The sequence below is a fragment of the Priapulus caudatus genome, unplaced genomic scaffold (genome assembly GCF_000485595.1).
Source record: "Priapulus caudatus unplaced genomic scaffold, Priapulus_caudatus-5.0.1 Scaffold169, whole genome shotgun sequence".
Classification (NCBI taxonomy): domain Eukaryota; kingdom Metazoa; phylum Priapulida; class Priapulimorpha; order Priapulimorphida; family Priapulidae; genus Priapulus; species Priapulus caudatus.
The window spans coordinates 537,663-559,152 of NW_014577230.1; the positions used below are offsets into that span (position 1 = coordinate 537,663).

The window sequence follows — 21,490 nt, forward strand, 5'->3', positions numbered from 1 at the left end:
GCAGCAGCAGCAGGGCAGCAGCAGCAGGGCAGCAGCAGCAGCAGCAGCAGCAGCAGGGCAGCAGCAGCAGCAGCAGCAGCAGGGCAGCAGCAGCAGCAGGAGGAGGAGGAGCGGCGCCGAGTTGCCGAGCAACTGAGAATTGCGAGATGTTCAGTTGGAAGGGCGATTCGTCGTGGTTAAGTAACCAGGCCGGTTTAAATTCCAGGAAGACGATGATGGTGGAAAGGCGACTTCCGTAGGCTAGACAAGTACCTGTTAGCCGTGTTTGTACCATACTGTTCTTGTCAGTAGTGATGGCCCGAGTGTGTTTAAAGGACATTTATGTATGCGTGCGCGTATGTACGTTTGCGTACGCGCGTGCGTGCGTGCATGTGTGCAATTCTGCGTTTGTCCGTGGTTGTCAACGCCGAACGCGCTGTTTCTGTGCAGAAAATGAATAGATGGACGGGGCAATACTGACGAGCGCCGAAACACGAGACTCGCTGTGGCAGGTGATAGCTCGTGCGTTGCTGTTTAACCGTGTGATTCTTAGCCAAAAATATCTTGGGAGAAGTGAGATAGGGAAATCACGTAAGCAGCCGCTCGCCGTCACGCGTAGTCACACGACAGTGAAACGAGAGCGCATTTCCTAGCCTTACTGACAGGTGGCGTGTCTGTGCCATCGCTTAGCACTGCGCCGTTGTTGCTCGGAGGCATTACACGTGTAATTCCATCACCAATGCTGTTATAATGATGGTGAGCTTGAGTAGGTAGCTTAGGTGTAGAAGATTGGGCGTGCGAAGATTGGTTGTCCTATTGACTACATGATGCATGCGCGCATTTGCGTCAGCGACGTGACATTTCGATGGTTCGCTTGATATTAAGCGTAGGCCTGTACCGTAGTATTTGGACGCTCGCCCGAAACTGGACGCTCCTAAGTGCGCATGCGCGCAGGCGCCTCTTGTTTTGCAAGGGCGCACACAGCGCATGCGCAGTAGTCATCTCGCATCTTGCCCATCGAAACGGTCGCAATAAACAAACATGGCGGACTTCCCGGTCACTGATGGAAACATTTGATTGAAACAATTTGCAATATGTAGTAAATTAGTAAGACTGTTATGTGCATAGGTTATGTGTGTCAGGTTACAAGGCGAAAAAAAAAGAAAAAAAAGCATGGCTACTATTTCCTACGGCCGTGCAAAACAAGATTCAAACAAAAAGGAAACAGGAGCAAAACAAAAAAGCATGCCTACAAAGCGTCCAAATACTACGGTACAGGCCTACGGCCACGCACTTTAACTTAGACGCGCATTCGTTCGCGAAAAATGGCGCGCGGTCACACAGCTAGCTGCACTTTGTGGTTAATTTGTAAATAGTGGAGATGTAATTTTTCTGGAAATATGATTTTAATGACGGAGACGTGATGGTTTTATCCGTAGCTCGTTTCTGCGGTCACGTGATCGTAGTACGTGCTCTTGGTACAGGTTGGCCGATTTCGAACTTCGATCTAACCTCGTCTCTATGAGGTGCGTTGCCATGGTAGGAATTATAGTTGAGTTGGTCACGCCTGTCAAGTAATCTTGTGAGAAAGGGCTACGTCTGCCAAAATACCTTTGGAATTGTACATAACGTTGAGCTCTGTTTGCGTCGAACCGAATTTATTTCAGATTGCGTTCGAAGGTTGAGGCACGGTAGGAAATTAAGAGAGTTTTAGTCTGTAATCTTTCTCATACTTTTAGTGATACGATCAATGTCCGGCAGCACGTAAATGAATGGACGTAGGCGCAGGTGAGCCTACGTGATGCACCCGGTGTGGTTGAGAGGTCAACGCTGCTCGAGCTAGGGTTTGCTGAAAATGCTGCACGTGGTTAGTGTACGTATGTGTGTGTGATCATGTTCAGGTGAGCAAAGGCGGCTCAGTTGTGCAGTTGTTCTCGCCGATGAGAGAACAAGCGGCCGGTGTCTAGATGCAGGCACTGCTGCGTCTCTCACCATTCCCTTCCCCAGTGCCGTCGCCGTATTTGAGCGATAGCAAGAATTAAGTAATTATGTGCTAGTAAGGAACCTAGAGGGCATTATATATATATATATATATATATATTATACAACAATATCATAATGCTATACATTCTCAGCAGTCTAGACTATATATATATATATATATATATATATATTCAAGGCCCTTTATGCATCAGCATATCTAGCGCCAGTGGAAGGGCTGTTGCGCGTGCTTTCGATGGTGTGGAATCCACAAGTTGTGTGCCCGCGATGCGCTATGATCAGCGTACGCTGTTAGCGTGTTCGCGTCACACTTTTCAAATCAAGTTTAGCATTTGCGAATCATATTTCATGTGGATTAGAAAACTGCGAATCGGTTATCATGTTGCTGTAACTTGGAGTGAATTGTATTTTTTACTCACCTTTTATTTTTATCGAAATCAGATCATTTGCAAGAATTAAATACAATAGCTAATCATCTAATAGCTAATCTGTTTAACATTTTGATTAGCAAAGTAGTAATCAAAAATCCGTGGCATAACCTGACTTCTTCTTGTCTTCTTGAGTCATCCAATGCCGTGCGGCGTCGGTGAAGTATTCACGAAGTTCGAACTCCATAGTCCTCGATTGACCATTACGGCGTAAAGGTCTGCTCCTGTGAGGCCGGTGTCCCTCTCAATGACTGATTTCAGGGTGACGTATGGCCGGCGGACCCCTCTCCTTGTATCTGGAGTCCAGAGCAGCAATCTTCCAGCAGGTTCATCGTGGCGAATGACGTGCCCAGCAAGGGCCAGACGATAATGCCTCACTACGTCAGATATACGAGGCAGTGAGCCGTATAGTGACTTGTTTGTTAGATGGTGTCTCCAGGAGATGTTGTAGGCTGCACGAAGCATTCTTGTGTAAGTGCTGTCAAGTCTCTTTTGGCGGGTGATATTCAATGTCCACGATTCCGAGCCATAAAGAAGAATAGTTTCAATGCAAGCCTGAAATACTTTCGTTTTTGTATCTTTCTGAATGGGTGCTTTCCACAACTTCTGCAATGAGTGGAGTGCACTCCATGACTGCGCTATTCTCATACTCATGTCGTGACTAGAGTCAGTGTAGCCACCCAGATACTTGAAGTCGCCCACAAGTTCGATGTCTGATCCATCTGACACGTGCAGGCGATCTTCTGTAGATGGATTAAGGTGCATGTATTTCGTCTTAGGTGCATTTAGAAACAGGTCGACATGAGAAGATCTTGTGCAGCTTCGATTGAATTTTCGAGAAGTGCTATATCATCAGCATAGTCGAGGTCAGCTAAGACTTCGGCAGGGTGGCGCCGACTGCGACGTTGTTTCAGTGTAAGACCGTCGGATTCTGTGATCGATGTGTGCAATGCATAATCCAGGCAGATGATAAATAAAAATAGAGCGAGTGGGTCACCCGGAAGAATGCCTGTGTCGATGTTGAAAGCATCAGTCTCACCCTCTGGAGTGATTACTACAGCAGAGGTATTCTCGTACATGACTCGGATCGCTACAACTACGTCAGGAGGTATACCGTACGCTTCGAGGATTTCAAACATTTTCGGTTGATGGAGTCGAAGGCCTTTCGGAAGTCGATGAACGTTACTATGGCTTCCATGTCATGATTCTTCAGTTCTTCTACGATACGTCAAAGAGCAAGTATATGGGAAGTGGCGGAACGGCCTTGACGAAAACCATTCTGATTCGGACGCAATACCTCGTCGACAACTGGACGGATTCTGTTGAGTAGACAGCGGTTGTAAATTTTGGATGCAACTTGTGAATGAGAAATACCTCTGTAATTGTCTGTTTTTGTTGGGTCGCCTTTCTTTGGGATTTGGTATTAGGCCAGAGATTCCTCACTCTTTGGGGCGTCTTTCGTGATAGGTCTCATTACAGAACTTTAATAGGCTCTTCCGCACCTTTTTCAGTTTCCAAAACTTCGGAGGTAGACCATCGAGGCCAGGTGCTTTCCCGTTCTTTAACCGTCGAATGGCAATATCTACTTCTGCCTGCGTTAGCTCGTGGTAAACTACTCGTGGGTAACCTGACTAATATGATATCAATTTTCATTCCAATCAGATAACCATGTGACGTTTCTAGCAACTTTACGTGCTGTTAATTATTGCAGCTCTAGCAGCATATCAATAGCATGTAACAAGCCAGCCACCAATTGCCCAACTGAAAGTAGAACTGGTTTTTGAATATTTTATGATCGACTGTCCAGTTATTGCCACTGTTCCTATTATGTTGCCATCGTTGTAGGTACTCATTGCGATTATGTTTGGACCTACTTAACAACGCTGGTTAATTGAAAATAGCTGCCTCAGTCACATGTGTTACGGCTAGTTTTCTTTGTGACATCGCTGGCACGCATCGACAATATTTTGAGTGAGCAGAAAACATTAATATTCAACGCATCTAACGAGATGATTTTAACAACATGTGCGCTGATAAAATAGATTAGATACGCTGTTTCTTTGCCTTTGATTTGCTGTTAGGCGCGGCGTTGAAGTGATTTATCATTGTATTAAATATTAATGATGTTATCACGTGACCAAAATAGTTTGTGCTTTCGATTATGATAAGAGGTTTTTTCCTGACGTATATTCATAATCGGGTTTGTCATTTATTCGTGTGCGTATAATTTATTGTTGGAAAATGTGTTGAGAAAAATCCCGAGCGCCTGTAGCTCATGATTACTATTATGATTCATTCCTATGACCTCGATGTACCGGTCTCAATGCTTCCCGGTAACAGATGATAGAGCTTAATTACTGTTTGTGGCTGACCGCGCGCGGCTCAATTATGGGCGCGCCTAACGGTAGCTTTGTGCTGTATATGTCTTTCCACGTACAATAGAACACTACATGTTGAAACGGCATCATTGGTCTTCGATTTTTAACTCACCTTGATATCGTCAAGATGAGCTATTTGCCATGGGCGTCGTCCGTCGTACGTCCGTCCGTCAACATTTGGCTACGGTCAACGATAACTTGAGAACCGTTTGACCCACATGTTTCAAATTGCATACAGTTGTTACTCTTATGGGAGGGATTTGAACGTCCTATTTTGGAGCACGCCAGTCGACCTACTTTGGAGCCACGCCCATTTTTTGGCAAAAATGAAAATGCCCATCTAGATTCATTCGATTTTGTTAAATTTACCTACCTATACTTACTTACTTACCTACCTATCTACCTACCTACCTACCTACCTATACCTACCTAATCATACCTACGTGTAATATTTTGGTTTAGATTCTTCGTTACAGTAATTTGACTGGAATATTATAGTGCTTTTATTTGCGCGATAATCAAAAACCAAAATGGCGATCATTTAGGCGTAGCACCATCTCTCGCCCAGATCAGACTTTCAGATCTGAAACATTTATTTTCGCACCAAAACTAACCCTGAAACAAAACAGTGACATTTCTATTAATATAAAACAGGGAATAAGGACATTTGATCACATTTCAGTCCGTCATAAATGAAACACTTACCAAATTTCTCTCTCTTCTATCACACCCAAGGTGACCTATAGTGTCATTTACACGTTTATTCGTTTTGGATTGAACTGGGCAACATATTCTACGCGTGTACACCAACACGGCGTGGCTGGTGATTTAACCGTGATGCGTTGCTGTTCTGCTGGGCGACATGTGATAGCTGGAGACAAACAATTACAGCGAGAAAGGCCCGTAAAAACTGTCAAAGACATCGTCGTGTTATCACGTGGTGACGAGTGAAGCTATGAAAGATGCGCTGGACGCAGCACTAGTTTTTTGACTGGCACAACGGCTACACTGCGTTTCATATATTCAACGTGAGTTTTGCAACGCATTTTGAATGCACGCACACTACACACAAACGCGCGTACGCACGCACGCACACTTATGCACGAACGGGCGGCCTATAAGATGGTCATTTCAAGACAGAAATAGCCATGCCGTATTGTTCTCGTCGCTGTTTGCGTCGCAGTGTACTGCTGCACACGATTCGGTAGAGAATTAAGCCGCGCGTAATTAGACGCAACCTAATCAATAACATCGAGGCAGTGCCTCGCCAGCTCACCGCTGGCCAACTGCGTAGATGTTTCTAGCACTTGTATGTTTGCAGGCAACCATGTACTCCGGCTTCTACGTTTGTGTGTATGCGTGTTAATATGTAATGTAAGAGATCTGGATGTGCGGTATCCGGGGTCCCGCGGTGCAAACTCCGGTAGTCCAGCTGTGAATTATCGGTATACCCAGGCACCATTAATTAGTTGTGTGCGCATCTTGAATCTAGCTGTGAGGTTTGTTGTTCTGCAGCTACATAATTATAATGGTACGTCTGTATCAATGCACGCCTCAAATGTAGTGTGTACGTATTTAGTCCCGCTATATAAACTGAATATGTATCTATAATCTATAGCTTTACATACATGTGCGTGTAGCCAAGAAGTATTAGTGACTGCAATCTATCAGCGTAGATGCTTGTAGCCTACAGGTACTAGTTTCCAGCTGTAGACTAGAGGTATAGCTGTGTAGTTGTCTGTAGCAGTCCATCTGTATCGATGACCGTTATATATCTAGCTGTATAGATGCCCGTTGTGTATAGATATAGCCGTGAATTAACGTTCGTGTATCATGCCTTCTGCGCACATAGTTTCTCTAGGCCGAGAGAGAATCTTCTAGGGCTTCACGACGAACGCATGTACGGAAAGCTCTCACCTATAGTAAACTTACTGATGGAAACCCTTCAGTTGGCGCCCCCAAGCGGTATAAGCACATGGTAAAAAAAGGACCTGAAGAAACGTTGAATAAACCCCATATAAACACTGCAGAATGACTGACATGGCGGAGGTTGCGTAGTGCCTGCACCGAGATAACCAGGAAGAACGAGCAGGAGCGCATGGCCGACGTTAGTAAGGAGAGGAGGCCGCGAGGACGCCGCGGCAACAACACATATCTGAATTCTAGAAAAGTCCAGATCGTTACGAAAGTAAAGTTAGTAGAAATGTACATATAGTTAGTAAATATCAAGTAAATATACATAGATATCTTGTGGGCTAGTTTGTTGACACTTGTATAGTGTATAAGTATATGTTTTTAATATAGCCGTAGGCCTATTTCCTAGTGAATTATATTCTATACCTGCTAGAGTAGCTTTGTAGTAATCGTTTGTTTATGATTGTTCGCTTTTTGATTGAATTGTTTATTTAGGGAACCGTATGCCGCTCTACTAGGAAGCATATATATTGCATTATTGTAATGCTATTCACATTTAACGAGACTTTTTTATGAACTAAATCAATTAAAGTACGACGATTAAGTGATAAATACCTCTTTAATTTGCATATCATAGCGACGCGTATAGAGGCATAGAAAGTAGTACTTTGCCATCATCGTCGTTTGCGGTTTAATGCAATGATATTACGTTCGGGGTGACTGTTTGGAATTTAGAAAGTAAAATGTGTATACAACGCCGAATAATGAGGGTTAACCTGTTCAAGTCTAGACTGAGAACTTGGCTGCACACTAGATTGGAGAGTCGGTGGTTGTATGACAGTTACTAAATTGTTTTCCATTGACGACCATACTAAGTTTGAATTTCCTATAAATCAGCGGAAATTACTTTGATAAATGATAATGCTAAATTAACATTGCAAGACAAAACTTACTTTTTAAACTCAAATATTCTGCTATAAGTTTTTTTTCGAACAACCCGTCAATTTTAAACGCAAGTAGGCTTCGCGTGTTCCTTTTCAGTCCGACACACGAATACACAAATAAAGAGGCAGCGGCTGTGCCGAATATAGCAACAAGTCTAGCTTTGAGTAATAACTTTAAATCCCGTGCAGCCTGCATCGCTTGACAAATAAAAAATAAAACGCCTGTAGACACGCCCTGAATATCATAATTATATATTATATATTATTTCACCGCACCTACCGCTGATTGGATGATTTGGGAGTGTAATACTCGCTATAGAGTATAGACGATCCTGAAATAGATTTTGTAAAAGGGACCTCGCGGGCTCACGCAGCAGTCCGTGCGTGCGTGCGTGCGTGCGTGCGTGCGTGCGTGCGTGCGTGCGTGCGTGCATGCGTGCGTGTATATGTATGTATTAGGGGAGTATATATGGGCATATATATTGACCACCGGCTACAAAAATTTATAACTATAAACTATACTAGTCCTTAGATGGGCCCGTTACAGTCAGAGTTACCTGTTTCAAAGTTTTATTTATTTATATCAATCATTTTCTTATCAATGTCATATTATTCAGACTAATAAATGCTTGTGTGCAATTTTTTTTACATGAATTAAAACAAGAAAACCCGGACGTATGTCGTACATTGATATGCTCCTGTAGCAGAGTTTGAAAAGTTATATCATCGCGCCATCTAGTGGCATTTGCACCTATCATGAGCGATATATTATAGAGACAGCTAATTCCAAATGTAGACAAAATGCGCGCACACTAACGCGGACGCATAATATATTCGTGCGATATGTCAACAAATAACAAAATATTGCGAAGCAAATAGTTTCGATGATAACGTGACCAGCTTAAATAACGATGTGAAAATTTCCCGAGTTATCGCCGTTAGGAGACAATGGAATAGTTGTAGGTATAGTTGGATGACAACATCCCACGAACGAGCTCAACCGAGCTATAACGATTTGAATTGTAAATACTAAGCAAAAATATAACTAATCTAACTCTTCAAACATATCGTTCAAAGGCGTTAGTGGCAAGGTGGATTTGCAATGTGCAACTGACAGATAATAGGCATCCCAGTATATGCCAACATATTTGCCGATGATGTGTAGTATAATAGCGTAATGATCATAGATATCATATAATACATCGCCATGTGTTATAATATTATATGATATATTCTATAGTAATGACGTTATCGATTTTCGGGCGGCAGGTGGCGCTACACGCTGAGTCATCAGTCACCAAGCCGACATGGGGACGTCAACGGAGCTATATGTCATCTCTGTATCAGGCAGTTGACATTTTGGTCGTGGCTATCACGTTTTTCTCTCTACTAGATGTGATAATCGTTCTCGCGATTGATATTTTACTAACGTAAATGGATCTTTTAGTTGGCGTCCTACAACAGTAGAAGGCGCCCATAGGTAGCAGCCCTGAATAAGAATCGAACAGAAATTAATTAAAAATACTCGTAGAGCCTTTCGTCGCATACACAACATACACTTTATTCATGCTAAATAACCACAGATTCAAGGTCTAACCTCCGCTCGAAACTTTTTCCAGCTAAATGATGAGCATTTCTAGACTCGTCGGATCCCGTTTCAAACACAAAAATAACCGACCGGTCACCATGGCCACACCACTGACGCAATGGCACAATTACACGACAAACCCAATCTCACTTTTAATGCCTTCTAAACATCCTCGAGATATCAACCTTGAATGCATAATGCACTCTAGTTCCGAATTTTACCGCAAAAAAATCAAAAGATAATCCTTTTCTATGGAGGAAATAGTGCAGAACTGGTGAACAATTGGCGGAAGGCTATTGTTGTATGCCACCTTTAGAAGACGGCACCGTAGGATGTTGGTGGGCATGATTGCGATGCCACCTTGTTTCAGCAGAGGTGGCGCCAGAGATGACGGGCCCCTTAGCCCCGTTGGAAGAAGAATCGGTAACTCGTTGGGGGAACGATCTACCGGCACTTGGAACGTTTCAATAATTCTCCAAAGTTAATAAACACAAAAAAACAATCCAAGTGACTGTGCCCTAACTCCGTTGGAGTAAGAATCAGTAACTCGTTGGGGAACGATCCATGAAAGAAATTTGTAGTCGCTTCTCATCTGCGCGCTAGTCGCAGTAACGTCTAAATGCAATCAGCGGAATGAAGGACTGCTTTATCTGTGCGAATGATATATGTATTACAATATATGATCAACAGATTTTGTTATTAGTTATGCCTTATGGTTACGGTTACAGTTACGGTTACGGTTATAGTAATGCTTATGGTTATAGTTATGGTTATAGTTATAGTTATAGTTATAGTTATAGTTATAGTTATAGTTATAGTTATGGTTATAGTTATAGTTATAGTTATAGTTATAGTTATAGTTATAGTTATGGTTATAGTTATAGTTTGATCTGTAGCCCTAATTGATGTTTTCAACGAGCGAACGCGTCTTATATTGCCCACAATCTATGCCAATGCAATTAATGCCGACATCTGTCGCTGTCGCCTGAACAATTAAGCTTCTCGTGTGAGTGGCCAGTGTTCTTCGTGATCGTAAACCCTTTTGTGAGGCGAAGTCGTGTTCGGCGTATATCCCCCCCCCATCCCCGCCCAACACGACGGTGCTAACCGAATCCAGTATTCCCGTCCCCGGTCGTCGTAACCCTAGAAACTTCACAGAGACTAGTCTTGGCATAACATACACTCGGGAACAAGAGTAACGAGTTCCGATAGAGGGGGGAGTGAGCGACAGCAGACGTAGTTCGTGGCACGACAGGTGCAAGAGAACAATCGTAGGAGCAAACGCAGAACACTGCCACTATTACCACTATGAAGTAAAACAAGCCAGATATTCTAACTTGCAGTGCTGCGATGGATCTACTGCATCCCAGCTAACAACCGAATAACCCAGTATGCAATCTAGCGCTGACTACGCCTATACGGTATTACTAGGCCGTACTTAGCCGATGTCAGCATGTTGCTTTTCTGCAAAAAGGTAAATGTTTATGAAATAAATCGCAAAAAGCGAGCGATCTTGGAGATGACAGAATTGTAAGTTGTCCTCTTCGTGGGAACAGTCAGATTATACACTCGTGGGAGTGAAATGGAACCTTCTCTATAATTCATATACAGCTATTCACCTGCTGGGGAGATTCGGCTCCGAAGCTAGCACATCGAACAGGATTGCTTATGCAACCAGACAAGAGTTGCAAAATATCGGGCGCGAAATACCGTGTCACAGATTTCTATATACGGAAAAGTATGGTGCTGTTATTTAAATGCGTTATTGGTGTGCGTAGCGTCTACGTATCTTTTATATGATACTCCCGCTAAAGCCCTGCTTCTAGCTCAGCACGCTGTCCGCTTCGAGGCAATACGGATCACATTCGGGAAGAAATGTTTCTTAATAACGACGCTGATTACAGTCGCTTGCATGCAGCAGTAACACCCGTCTCCTGTCGCGATCCATTACGGGGATGTGACTGGACGTAAATCTCGTATGCGGTGCAGGTCGTTTGTCACGTAGGCCTGTCTCACTCGTGCGCCCACAAGTGCACATGCGCGTCGCGCGTATGCGTGCATTTGTGCGTGCGTGAATGAAATGATACATTTTATGATACTCTGTCCTCGCACTATACACTACAGCACCAAATCTTTTTCCTCATTGCTAATGACGCGAACGTTTTAGTACTTTACCGAGGTGAAACATAATCTCAGCCCACTCACGTCTAATAATACCTGGCAACGCAGCAAATGAAAAAGTGAATGTAGAGAAGAGAGCGCGCGTAAACGCTAGCTAGCTGAGCGAGAGCTGCGATACCTCGAGGGGAGAGGGCGGATGGACGCAGGTTGCTATTGATATTCACGCTCGTAAACTACGACGACAAAAGTAGTTCATGCTAGTAGACCTCGCTTCTAGTAGCATGATAAAAGCTCGATTCGCCCAACGGCGCTTCCATCACAGTCTTGATCAGCCGCCACTCGATCGGCTTCCTAACAGCAAATGTCAATTATATCAAGAGCTATAATAATATATTATATTATTATATTATATTATATATTATATTAATGGTAATATTAGCTTGTGACTATATGATTTTTCTTTGCGTGTAAGAACGTCGGATTTCGCAGCAGCGAGGCAGAACTGCTGTTTGTTGGTGACAGCACAATAGCTAGTCTTGCGATTGTCGTTGCATTTGTGGCGGTATTAAACGTAATCCGCCTTCAACGCGTACACGGCTTAACTAATGGCGACTCCGTGTCGCACTCGCGTTTTGATCCGCAGTGCACGATGTATGAACAAGGCGAAATCGGTGGAATTAACCGCCGTGTTCTAATTCTAGGCGGTAATCTTTTTGAACCCGAGAGCGTGCGGTAAACAAGTGAACGATCTCATGTGACATCGTCCACGTGACGACATTAAGTGTTCTCTTATATAGATCGCTGAATAGTGGTGACAGCACGAGTGCGCGACACTACGTAAGATTTATTCGTGAAATTACACTCAATGGTTAGATCGTTCGTATTTTTTATACAATATTTTATTCCAAATAGTAATATGTTAGGCGTTTAACATTATACCCATGAACAGCGTATAGCCAGCTATATGACTAGCACTCTAGCTAGCTAGCTGTGCAGATAAACTTAATTAGTAGGCCTACTTAAAATTAATTATTCATGTTATTAATATTTGTTAACGGTGCCTTCCCGGTAGATCGTGTCATCTGACATCTGGCAAAAATATAACTATTTTAAAGTTAAAGGTTATGCATTTAATGTTGTGCATTTATATTGCATGACCGACAAACAAAATTTTTCGGCATAATGCTTCAAGTCTTTTCTCAGAAAGTATAGTTAACGAGACAAACGTTATATGTCGCGTATTTCATTTGCTGCTCCTTTGGTAGGACTATATGACATATAGTGTCGTAATAGTTTCTTGCAGGAAGTAAGCCAGAGAAGGCGCCTATAGGGAGGCTCTCGCCTCATTTAGGCATGTATGCAGGCCTGATATATGTTGTTTCGGTTGAAATAGACTGACGCAATTTAAAATCGAAAATATATAGTCAGAATTTATCGGATTGCAACCGTTATTCTGTAAAAAATCTATTGACGAACCTCCAACCCATCCTCTACTCCGCATTTGCCGCCGCGGACTCCCTCCCTTCCAAAACATCTGGATTCGTCCCCAAATTGGGTACTCAGGGGCAGGCTTCTCACTTTGCTATTTCGACGAGAGCTGTAAAGCTATTGCAAACGTTCATGTGATGCCTTGTAAGAAAATAATAACTTTGTCGGGAAAGACCGCCTATTTTTTTTAAAGCGCGGCGGGCGAGAAAAACGCTTTCTCGCAGTTTTCAGCTGTCACGCTTGTTGTTGACGCGGTTTGCTTCAGAGTCTTTTGCTGATAAGTCTTTCTGGTTATAATATGAGCACAGTGCTCATATTAATCCGCGCTTTTTCTCTTGTAGTTCAATCTAGTATTTACGTTGGTTTTTCTGTGATTTGTTACAAATTGCTTACGTTAGTTACGAAGGAAAACATATCTATTATATTTATATAAATAATAAATCCATGTAACAACAGAAAAAACAGCAAACTTCACAAGCGCACATAAATGCGAGAATATCTAGCTACGTTCGCAGGCGACAGTTTGAGTATAGCGTCCGAAATGCAATACATCGTTGTGAATTGCCGTTCATGTGTTTTAGAGATGGACTAGAGATGCACTGGCGCATCTGCGAATTAAAAAATCAGATAATAAAGTCATTTTAGCTCGTGGTGTTTATTTTTTTTTTAATCGTCATCGTAGCACAACAAATGGCGCTGGCGGACAGTCTTGTGATTGAAACATTCCCCAGTCAATTTAATCGGCAAACCTTCGGCTGACATGCTGCGCACCTCCATACATTCATTCATACATTAATTAATTAATTAATTCATTCATTCATTCATTCATTCATTGCGCTGTGCTCCTTCATTCATTAGATGGCCAAGGCGACCGCGTTGTGACGCCTGCCATGAAATATTCGGTCTCTCCATGAACCTACTGTGGAAATGTAATTACGTGGACACCTTCGCTTCTCATCTTACCATGCGTAGACGAAAAAAAACTTGCGTATGCGAAACTTATTTCCGTAAACGGCTTTAAGCCAATCACATGCACGGTCAAATAGATTTCTGAGAAAACGTGATGCTATAATGTTACAACATACCGCGAGCGTAATAAAAGCTATAGAGCTTATTATCAATAAACAAATAACATCAAATGTTTTCTTGACAGGGATGAGAATTCTCCGCATATCCGCGGTTTTCATGTATTTTGTCGGGTTGACATTTGAAATCAGTATAAATTTGTTGAGAGGGGAGGTGGAAATATCAGAAGCAAATAGATTTAGCACAGAATAACGGTCAGCTCATGCACGTAAACAACGCGCGAACATTTTTTTCAGACAGTTGGCTACTGCTTTTACGTATTTCATAAGCATTTAAAAAAGGAACCCGGGATGCTCTCGAATTCGGAATTCAACACCGTTAAGCAAATTCCCAGTATGCTTGCCCCCCACCCCAGATTCCCATCCTGCAAGTTTTTGTGTCCGCTATTCTCATCTCTGCCTGAACAAAAAACTGATTGCACACCACGTGTATCAGACACAACGCCCTAATGAAAATACGACGCCAATCAATACAACAAATCACAGCTGTTTTCAGCATGGGACAACTGCCCAGTAATTGATGTAGACATCATAGCAAGAGCGTACTATAAGTATACGAATACTTAATACGCTCTTGATCATAGCCATAATAACAGACAAGTACGCTGACATAAAAATCTACGAGGTACTCTCCATGTCAATACACTTAGCCGACGTTAGGGTTATGTAGTTTGCATCAATATAACTGCGGTAATTTCCCTCTGTCGGAACACCGTGGACTGGAACACCGGAACACCAGAACTCCTGTCGGAACACCGTGGACTGGAACACCGGAACACCGGAACACCTGTCGGAACACGATACCTATATCTAACGATAATCTCCACTCATCGCGTTTATGTCCAATAAATACGAGAATGACATTTATAAACAAATGATCGACATCCTTTGCGAACCGGCGCAGTGACAGCTATCCAACATATTCTGTTCGGACTATATTATCTTCGCCGTCTTCTCTCCAGTTTGAACTCACGACCTTTCGCTATCTCATTTTAAAAACTATTCTCACTGTACACTGTACACCCAAAGCAAATTCGATCGTTTTACACACATGACAGACAATATCAATCACGATAGCGCGCTCCTATATTACAACATGAGATCGAGCTTTAAATTGACTTCTCACAACACAGAACAACCACTATTTCATATAAAGCTATATATACTCCACGTATATACGACGATTGCACATTGAGCGTTTTTGACTACAGACAGCATCTGTACACGGTTGCGACTTTTAGACAGAACGCGCGTATGTCGCACAGAGATATACTTGAACTATAACTGTCGTATACCGAATTGAGGCATAGACCATAATTTACAGGTTACTACACCGTCTCACTTAACTATATACGGCAGGCTCATGCACGCTGGAGCAGTTGAATAAAAAACGTACGAGTTTCTTAAATAATAATACATAAGCATAAAGATGACGAACTGTTGCTATGTATTGACACAAACGCATGATAAGTAGAGACGTGGCATCGCAGAGAACGTCAAAAAACAACATCTTGATGTAGACGTACAACGGCTAACATCAGACACTCACACATATGTATATAATATACAACATAAAGAAAGATTGAATTAACTAATATTTAATTATTTTAACAAACAAAATTTTTGACAATTTAGTCTCAATCACAGTTGACCTACACTCGAGTGTAGGCGCAAAAAGTACGCTAAGTTTATATATACGTATAACGACTACTTATAAAGTGAATAAATAAACAAGAGTTAATTCAATCATTGTTTATGTTTTAATCTTCATACCGATGACACGGCAGGAGTTTTATACCACCACTTCCTTTATTCTACTGACCATATTTCCGGACACTTCTGCGCATGACCGAACACGTGTGTTTCTTTATGGGTGCGATTTTTTTTTCGACATTAGACGCTGTCCCCCTGCGACATTCTTCCGGATAACGTGTCGTCCTCGTCCCTCGAGATAACGGGCGCGCCGTGCACGACAATGAGCGGCGGCCGACTCTTGCCGTTGCGACTCTTTCCGCCGGCAATCGCCGTGCATCCGCGCGTCAGAATGATGCTGAGTCCGTTGCGAAAGTGTATGTTCAGTATCCAGTAGATGACGGGATTCGCCGCAGAGTTGGCGTGCGCGAGCAGCAGCGTGAAGGGAAGGATCTCGGACGCGTCGCGGCTATTGGTGATGTCGACGTAGAGCGAAGCGAGGTTGTAGGGCAGCCAGCAAACGACGAACAGCACGACGAGCGTGATGAGCATGAGCGCGATGCGTTTACGGCTGATGCGCTTGCACTCGCTGCCGCCGCCGCCGTCCGGCTCCTGCGTGACGATCTCGGTCGTGTTGAGTGTCTTGCAGATGACATAGTGGCAAGCGACGATCACCGAGCAAGGCAGCACGTAAGCGACGACCAACATGAAGCCCGCGAAGGCGCTCTTGGACTCCGTCGACGACCAGCGCTCGATGCAGACACTCAGTTGGAAGCCGAACTCGGGGAACTGCTGGCGATCGACCTGGTGCACGTAGAGCATGGGCATCATGAAGAGCATAGAGACGAGCCAGATGATGCCGATCAGCTTGAGGCCGTTGCTCTGGTTGCTGAGGCGACGGAAGAGCGCCGGGTGCTTGATCGCCAGGTAGCGGTCGAGGCTGAGCGCTGCTAGAGAGTAGATGCTAGAAGCGACTGCCACACCTGAAACGGGTCACAGAATAGCGAACGCATGAGTGAGGGGCGAGCGTTATTGTTAGTAAGAGAGGTAGAGAGAGAATGAGAGGGGCTGAGATCGCGGGAGAGATAGAGAAGGACAGAGAGAGAGAGAGAGAGAGAGAGAGAGAGAGAGAGAGAGAGAGAGAGAGAGAGAGAGAGAGAGACAGAGAGACAGTGATCAGAGGGAGAGAGACAGGTGGAGAAAGAAGGGGAGAGGGGAAAGAGACAAAGGAATAGAGAGAGAGAGAGAGAGAGAGAAAGAGAGAGAGAGAAACAGAGATAGAGGAGGGAGAAAGTTAGTGAGAGAAGAGAGAGAGAGAGAGAAAGAGAGACAGAGAGCAGAGAGACAGGGGAAGAAAGAAGGGAAAAGGGGGAAGAGACAAAGGAATAGAGAGAGTGAGAGAAACAGACAGAAGGGGAAAAGTGAGTGAGTGAGAGAAAGAGAAAGAGAGAGAGAGAGAGAGAGAAAGAGAGGGAAAGAGAAAGAGAGAAAGAGAGCGAGAGAGAGAGAGAGAGAGAGAGAGAGAGAGAGAGAGAGAGAGAGAGGGGGGAGGAGAGAGCGAGAAGGTAGAGAGCGAGAGAGACGGGGCGGAGCGAGAGAGTGAGAGAGTGAGTGAGAGAGAGAGAGAGAGAGAGAGAGAGAGAGAGAGTGTGTGTGTGTGTGTGTGAGAGAAAATTTAATTGCCATCACATTGATATAAAGGTAAGTGTTTCGCAGAATCATCGGTCCTATTGTTAGCTGAATACAAATGTCGTCATTAATAGACGCGTAAAAAATGGCGCTCAGTGACAAACGCCATGTATAATATTTATAACAGTGGTAAACGGTGTTAGCGCCGTGAGCAATACCTGGGTAGCTGAGTAACATGGTAGAAAATTATCATTGTGCTTACACGGAAATGAAAAAGTATGATAGTTGCATTAGTGATGTGTATAGAAAGAAGAAATTCTATTTTCTGTAAAGAATAGCAAAACTCTTGTGGCCTGGAATGTATCTGCATTAGCGAAAGGTGTTTTGCAGATGTACCTGAAGCGCGTTATGACGCAGAGCTGCAGTCCCTTGATTGGTTACTATATAAAGATCATATAGAGTAACAAAGTAACTGTAAGTTGATATCACAATGAAGTTATAATGGCTCTGCAGTAATATTAGCTGCTGTTCAAAAAGGCGAAGGATTACGTTTAGTTCTTCTCCCACTGACAGTACCCGCAACAGATTTTATTCTCGACACGTACAATTTTTCTTGTAGTGTATAAGTGCAAGGGCTATATTTGACGAAAACTGCACATTGCACATCGTCTAGCACGAGTTAGTAATTAGACAGAAGCGTATCCTCTGATGTATATATATAATTGGCTGTGCTGTGCGGTTGTGCGTCGTGGTGTCGTGTGATGTTGGTGTGTGGGTTGTTTGTGTGTGTGAGTGCGTGGCGTGCGTGGCGTACCGTGCTGCGGTGTGTGCCGTGTGGCGGTGTGCCGTGCCGCGCGCAACCGCGTGCCCGTCGGTGTGTGTGTGTGTGTGTGTGTGTGTGTGTGTGTGTGTGTGTGTGTGTGTGTGTGTGTGTGTGTGTGTGTGTGTGTGTGTGTGTGAATTAGTAAGGGCGGCCGAAGGCTGATCGTATCCGACCAACATGCGGAGGTTGAATCGCGTCCCCGACGTCAGCCGTGAATAGTTGCTTTGAATTAGCGGCAACAACAACAAAACGTCTAAGTTCGTTTAGTTTTCGCGGCCCTGGTTAATTAGCCAGTGTAGACATGGTTGACTAGAACAAGTAGATACGCGCATTATCGCATGAAGACGCCAGCGACGTTATTAATTCTTTAGCAATATAGATAATAGTTCGGCGTTTTTAAAGGATTCTTAAAAGAGTTAATGATGTGCAGGTAGGCATAAAGATCATGCGTCAGCTTCGACAAGTTTGTTAAGTTTTGGAAGCTGATACGGTTGCTGTTTAGATTATGTAGGTTAAATCTCATGATAGCTGTGCGGCCATGCATACATCAATGAACTAATCCAGCAACAGCTTTACAACAATTTAAACAGTCGACTTGCCTTTTTATAGGTGCTCGCATTGAACTGATACGTCACATGTTCTTTCCTATCACTGCGCGTTTTATAATGCATTTGATCATTTTATACCCTTCCAGATGCCTTTCCATCTAAATCGGGCAGCTATCCATGAGCTTTGGCAAAATACAATTATTTGAAGACCGTGTGTCATTTATGATAGGCTCAAAAATGCTCGGGATTAGGCTTATTCCGATCCATTTGCCCAGAGAGTAAAATCAGTGGCGTTTGTATTTTCCGCATCTTGTTTTTCACGAGATGATACGCTGTCTTTCATGCGAATTCAATAAGCTTAGTTACGAACTTTCACCGAAGCTGCGCGGAAGTGAAATTTTCGAGTTTTTCATGCGGTATGAGCATGCTACTAACGTTCATGGCTTCCTTTCAACGGCTATGACACCCAAGCTGCCACCTGCCGCATATGTCGTTTAATTGGCCATTAATTTGGGCTTTACTGTGATAATTGTTAAAAGTTAATTCATTATTTACTCGGGTGTATCTTTAATTAACATCACTCCTGGTGAGAAGTGCAACGAGAAGCAGCTACATCGGCCTCCACCATTGTATGTGTCCGTCCCTCTGCGTATCCGCTCAGGAAAACTCAAGCTGACATAACGCTCTTACACACAATAACAAGATCTTGTCTCACGTCACAGTAGTCAGTTTCAAATAAGCCTCCATTAACTGCACCTGGTGACCGATAATTAATCCTGTAGCGACACAGATGCTACCGTCTATGCGGTAGTGACCACTCGGCGTTGTCACCTGAGATCAATAATGGCAAGTAATACAGTCATGAAAACATGTTAATAGATAAGTCGACGCTACTCTTGGTTGGGATAATTAGCGCTCGTCAATCAATACACGCGCGTACCGGACGCTTCGCTCCTGACAAGCGTCACATTTCACCAATGTTAGCTGATTGAATAGTAACGTAATAGATCGAAAATCGTAAACACACGCCCGTGCACACAATCGCACGTACACACGCGCACACACCCACGCACACGCACACAACCATGCACGCACTCGTGCACACACACGTATATATATACATATATATACATGATACAAATTATACATTATGCAATTATAGAATTGTTGTGAAGAAACCATTGAATAGGGTCACACGGAATTTATCAATTTACAAGACTTCCTATTGCTCGAACAAACAGAAAATTCGTGGTTTGTTACGTGTGTAATTAGGAACAAATAATGCTATTACAAGGGCCGAGTTACGTGACACATCAAGAGAAGAAGAACAGTACCTCATACTAGTCTTAAGTCAACCTATGATTTATTAACCGTAACTCAATAAAAATGAACTAAAGCGTTACTCTTTATAGTTAAATCCTTCCCGCATCATACGCATAGCGTATAGCTACAGGCGCATAGGGCGGTGCCTATCTCCGTTTCTGTAACCCCAGAGGCCCCGCAGCTGCTTTCACAGTAAATGCTACAGTAGGGGGTTAGTCCACTGGTAGCACTGCGAGTTAACTTGCCACACTCTATCTCTATTTGCTGAATGATAAGCAGAGCAGCCGTGTGTACCATTTTTCAAGTCTTTGGTAGCCGGGAGTTGAATCCCCGACCTTCCACATACGAGGCGAGCACTCAACCATTGAGCCATCGCAGTGGTACCAAGCGTTACTCTTAAACAAATTTAATTACCCTTGTCACTAACCGTTTTCCCTTGCACGAGTTTTTTAAATCACATTTTGGGTGTTTTGTACTTTTTACCGGATCTGATATAGTGTCCTCGTCCATTTGTTCAAACGCAGAATTTTTTTTATTATATTGCAATGGCGAGAAACCGTGTGTGATTTCCTTCATGTATAAAATTAAATACACATAATAAAGTTTTCATGAATGTCTGCGAAATTCACTACTAATGTAGTAAGGAAAATAACAACTATACACAACCAAAATCTAAGTATGCATGGCGAAGCTGCGTAAACTCAGAGTAGTAGTAGACGACTGTGTTTTACATCATTAAACTCTCACTAAGAATCCTGACAATTCTTTCGCCATATTTCCATCAATTTGCCTCCAATATTAACTTGGTAAGCATTTACATTCTCAACTTTAATCACGCTGTCATCACATGCGCGTAAATCCGACGTCACAGCTGGGTACGATGTCGGATCGGCCATGTCGGAGAGATTCGTGCTTATATAATTGTTATCATCCGCACGACGTCAACACGATGGCTGGACACAGGCGGCGATAATCGAATGGCGAAATGCGAGCGTGTTTTCGCTAAACACTCGTCGCGCTGATATTTGCGGCGTGATTGCGTGCATTACGAGACAAGACTCGAAACACTCGTCGCGCTGATATAATTTGCGGCGTGATTGCGTGCATTACGAGACAAGGCTCACGCGCCAGCGTAAGCAAGCATTGCGAAATATATGTTCGGCGAAATTGGCGCCAGATATATCCCCGTTGCCTAACCGCATTATATACACGTAAAATTATATACGTAAATATATTAGTAACTCTATTAATAGCACGTAATTATCTGAGATGGGCCACGAGAAAAACAACTGCCAGTGGCTAGTGTAACGTGACAAGAGACACCTTGCAGTTCAGTGCTCTGCGTAATAGGATACACCGCTGCAGTTCAGTCAATGACGTAACTAATTATTATACAACTATAAATAACGTACGTGTCATACCTGTGCTCACTAGCAAGTAATAAAAAAGCGAGAAGGGAGAGGGAGATGGAGAGGTAATGTGTGTGTGTAGGTGTGTGTGTAGGTGTGTGTGTGTGTGTGTGTGTGTGTGTGTGTGTGTGTGTGCGTGT

The 21,490-nt window shown here is 43.4% G+C and overlaps 2 protein-coding genes across 2 annotated transcripts in view; both read right to left on the reverse strand.

Moving 5' to 3' along the window:
- Positions 1–2,543: 2,543 nt before the first annotated feature.
- On the reverse strand, positions 2,544–3,547 carry LOC106806602. Its single transcript, XM_014808597.1, has 2 exons — positions 3,406–3,547; positions 2,544–3,151 (listed from the first exon to the last, which is right to left on the reverse strand). The coding sequence occupies exons 1-2, from the start codon at positions 3,545–3,547 to the stop codon at positions 2,544–2,546; spliced, it is 750 nt and encodes a 249-aa protein (XP_014664083.1).
- Positions 3,548–13,476: 9,929 nt separating this feature from the next.
- The window catches only part of LOC106806621 (orexin receptor type 2-like), a 33,267-nt gene continuing 25,253 nt past the window's right edge, over positions 13,477–21,490 (reverse strand). The window contains exon 2 of the mRNA XM_014808623.1: positions 13,477–16,601. Within this exon, the coding sequence (XP_014664109.1) occupies positions 15,820–16,601 (782 nt within the window). The 3' untranslated portion in view covers positions 13,477–15,819. The remainder of the gene's footprint in view (positions 16,602–21,490) is intronic.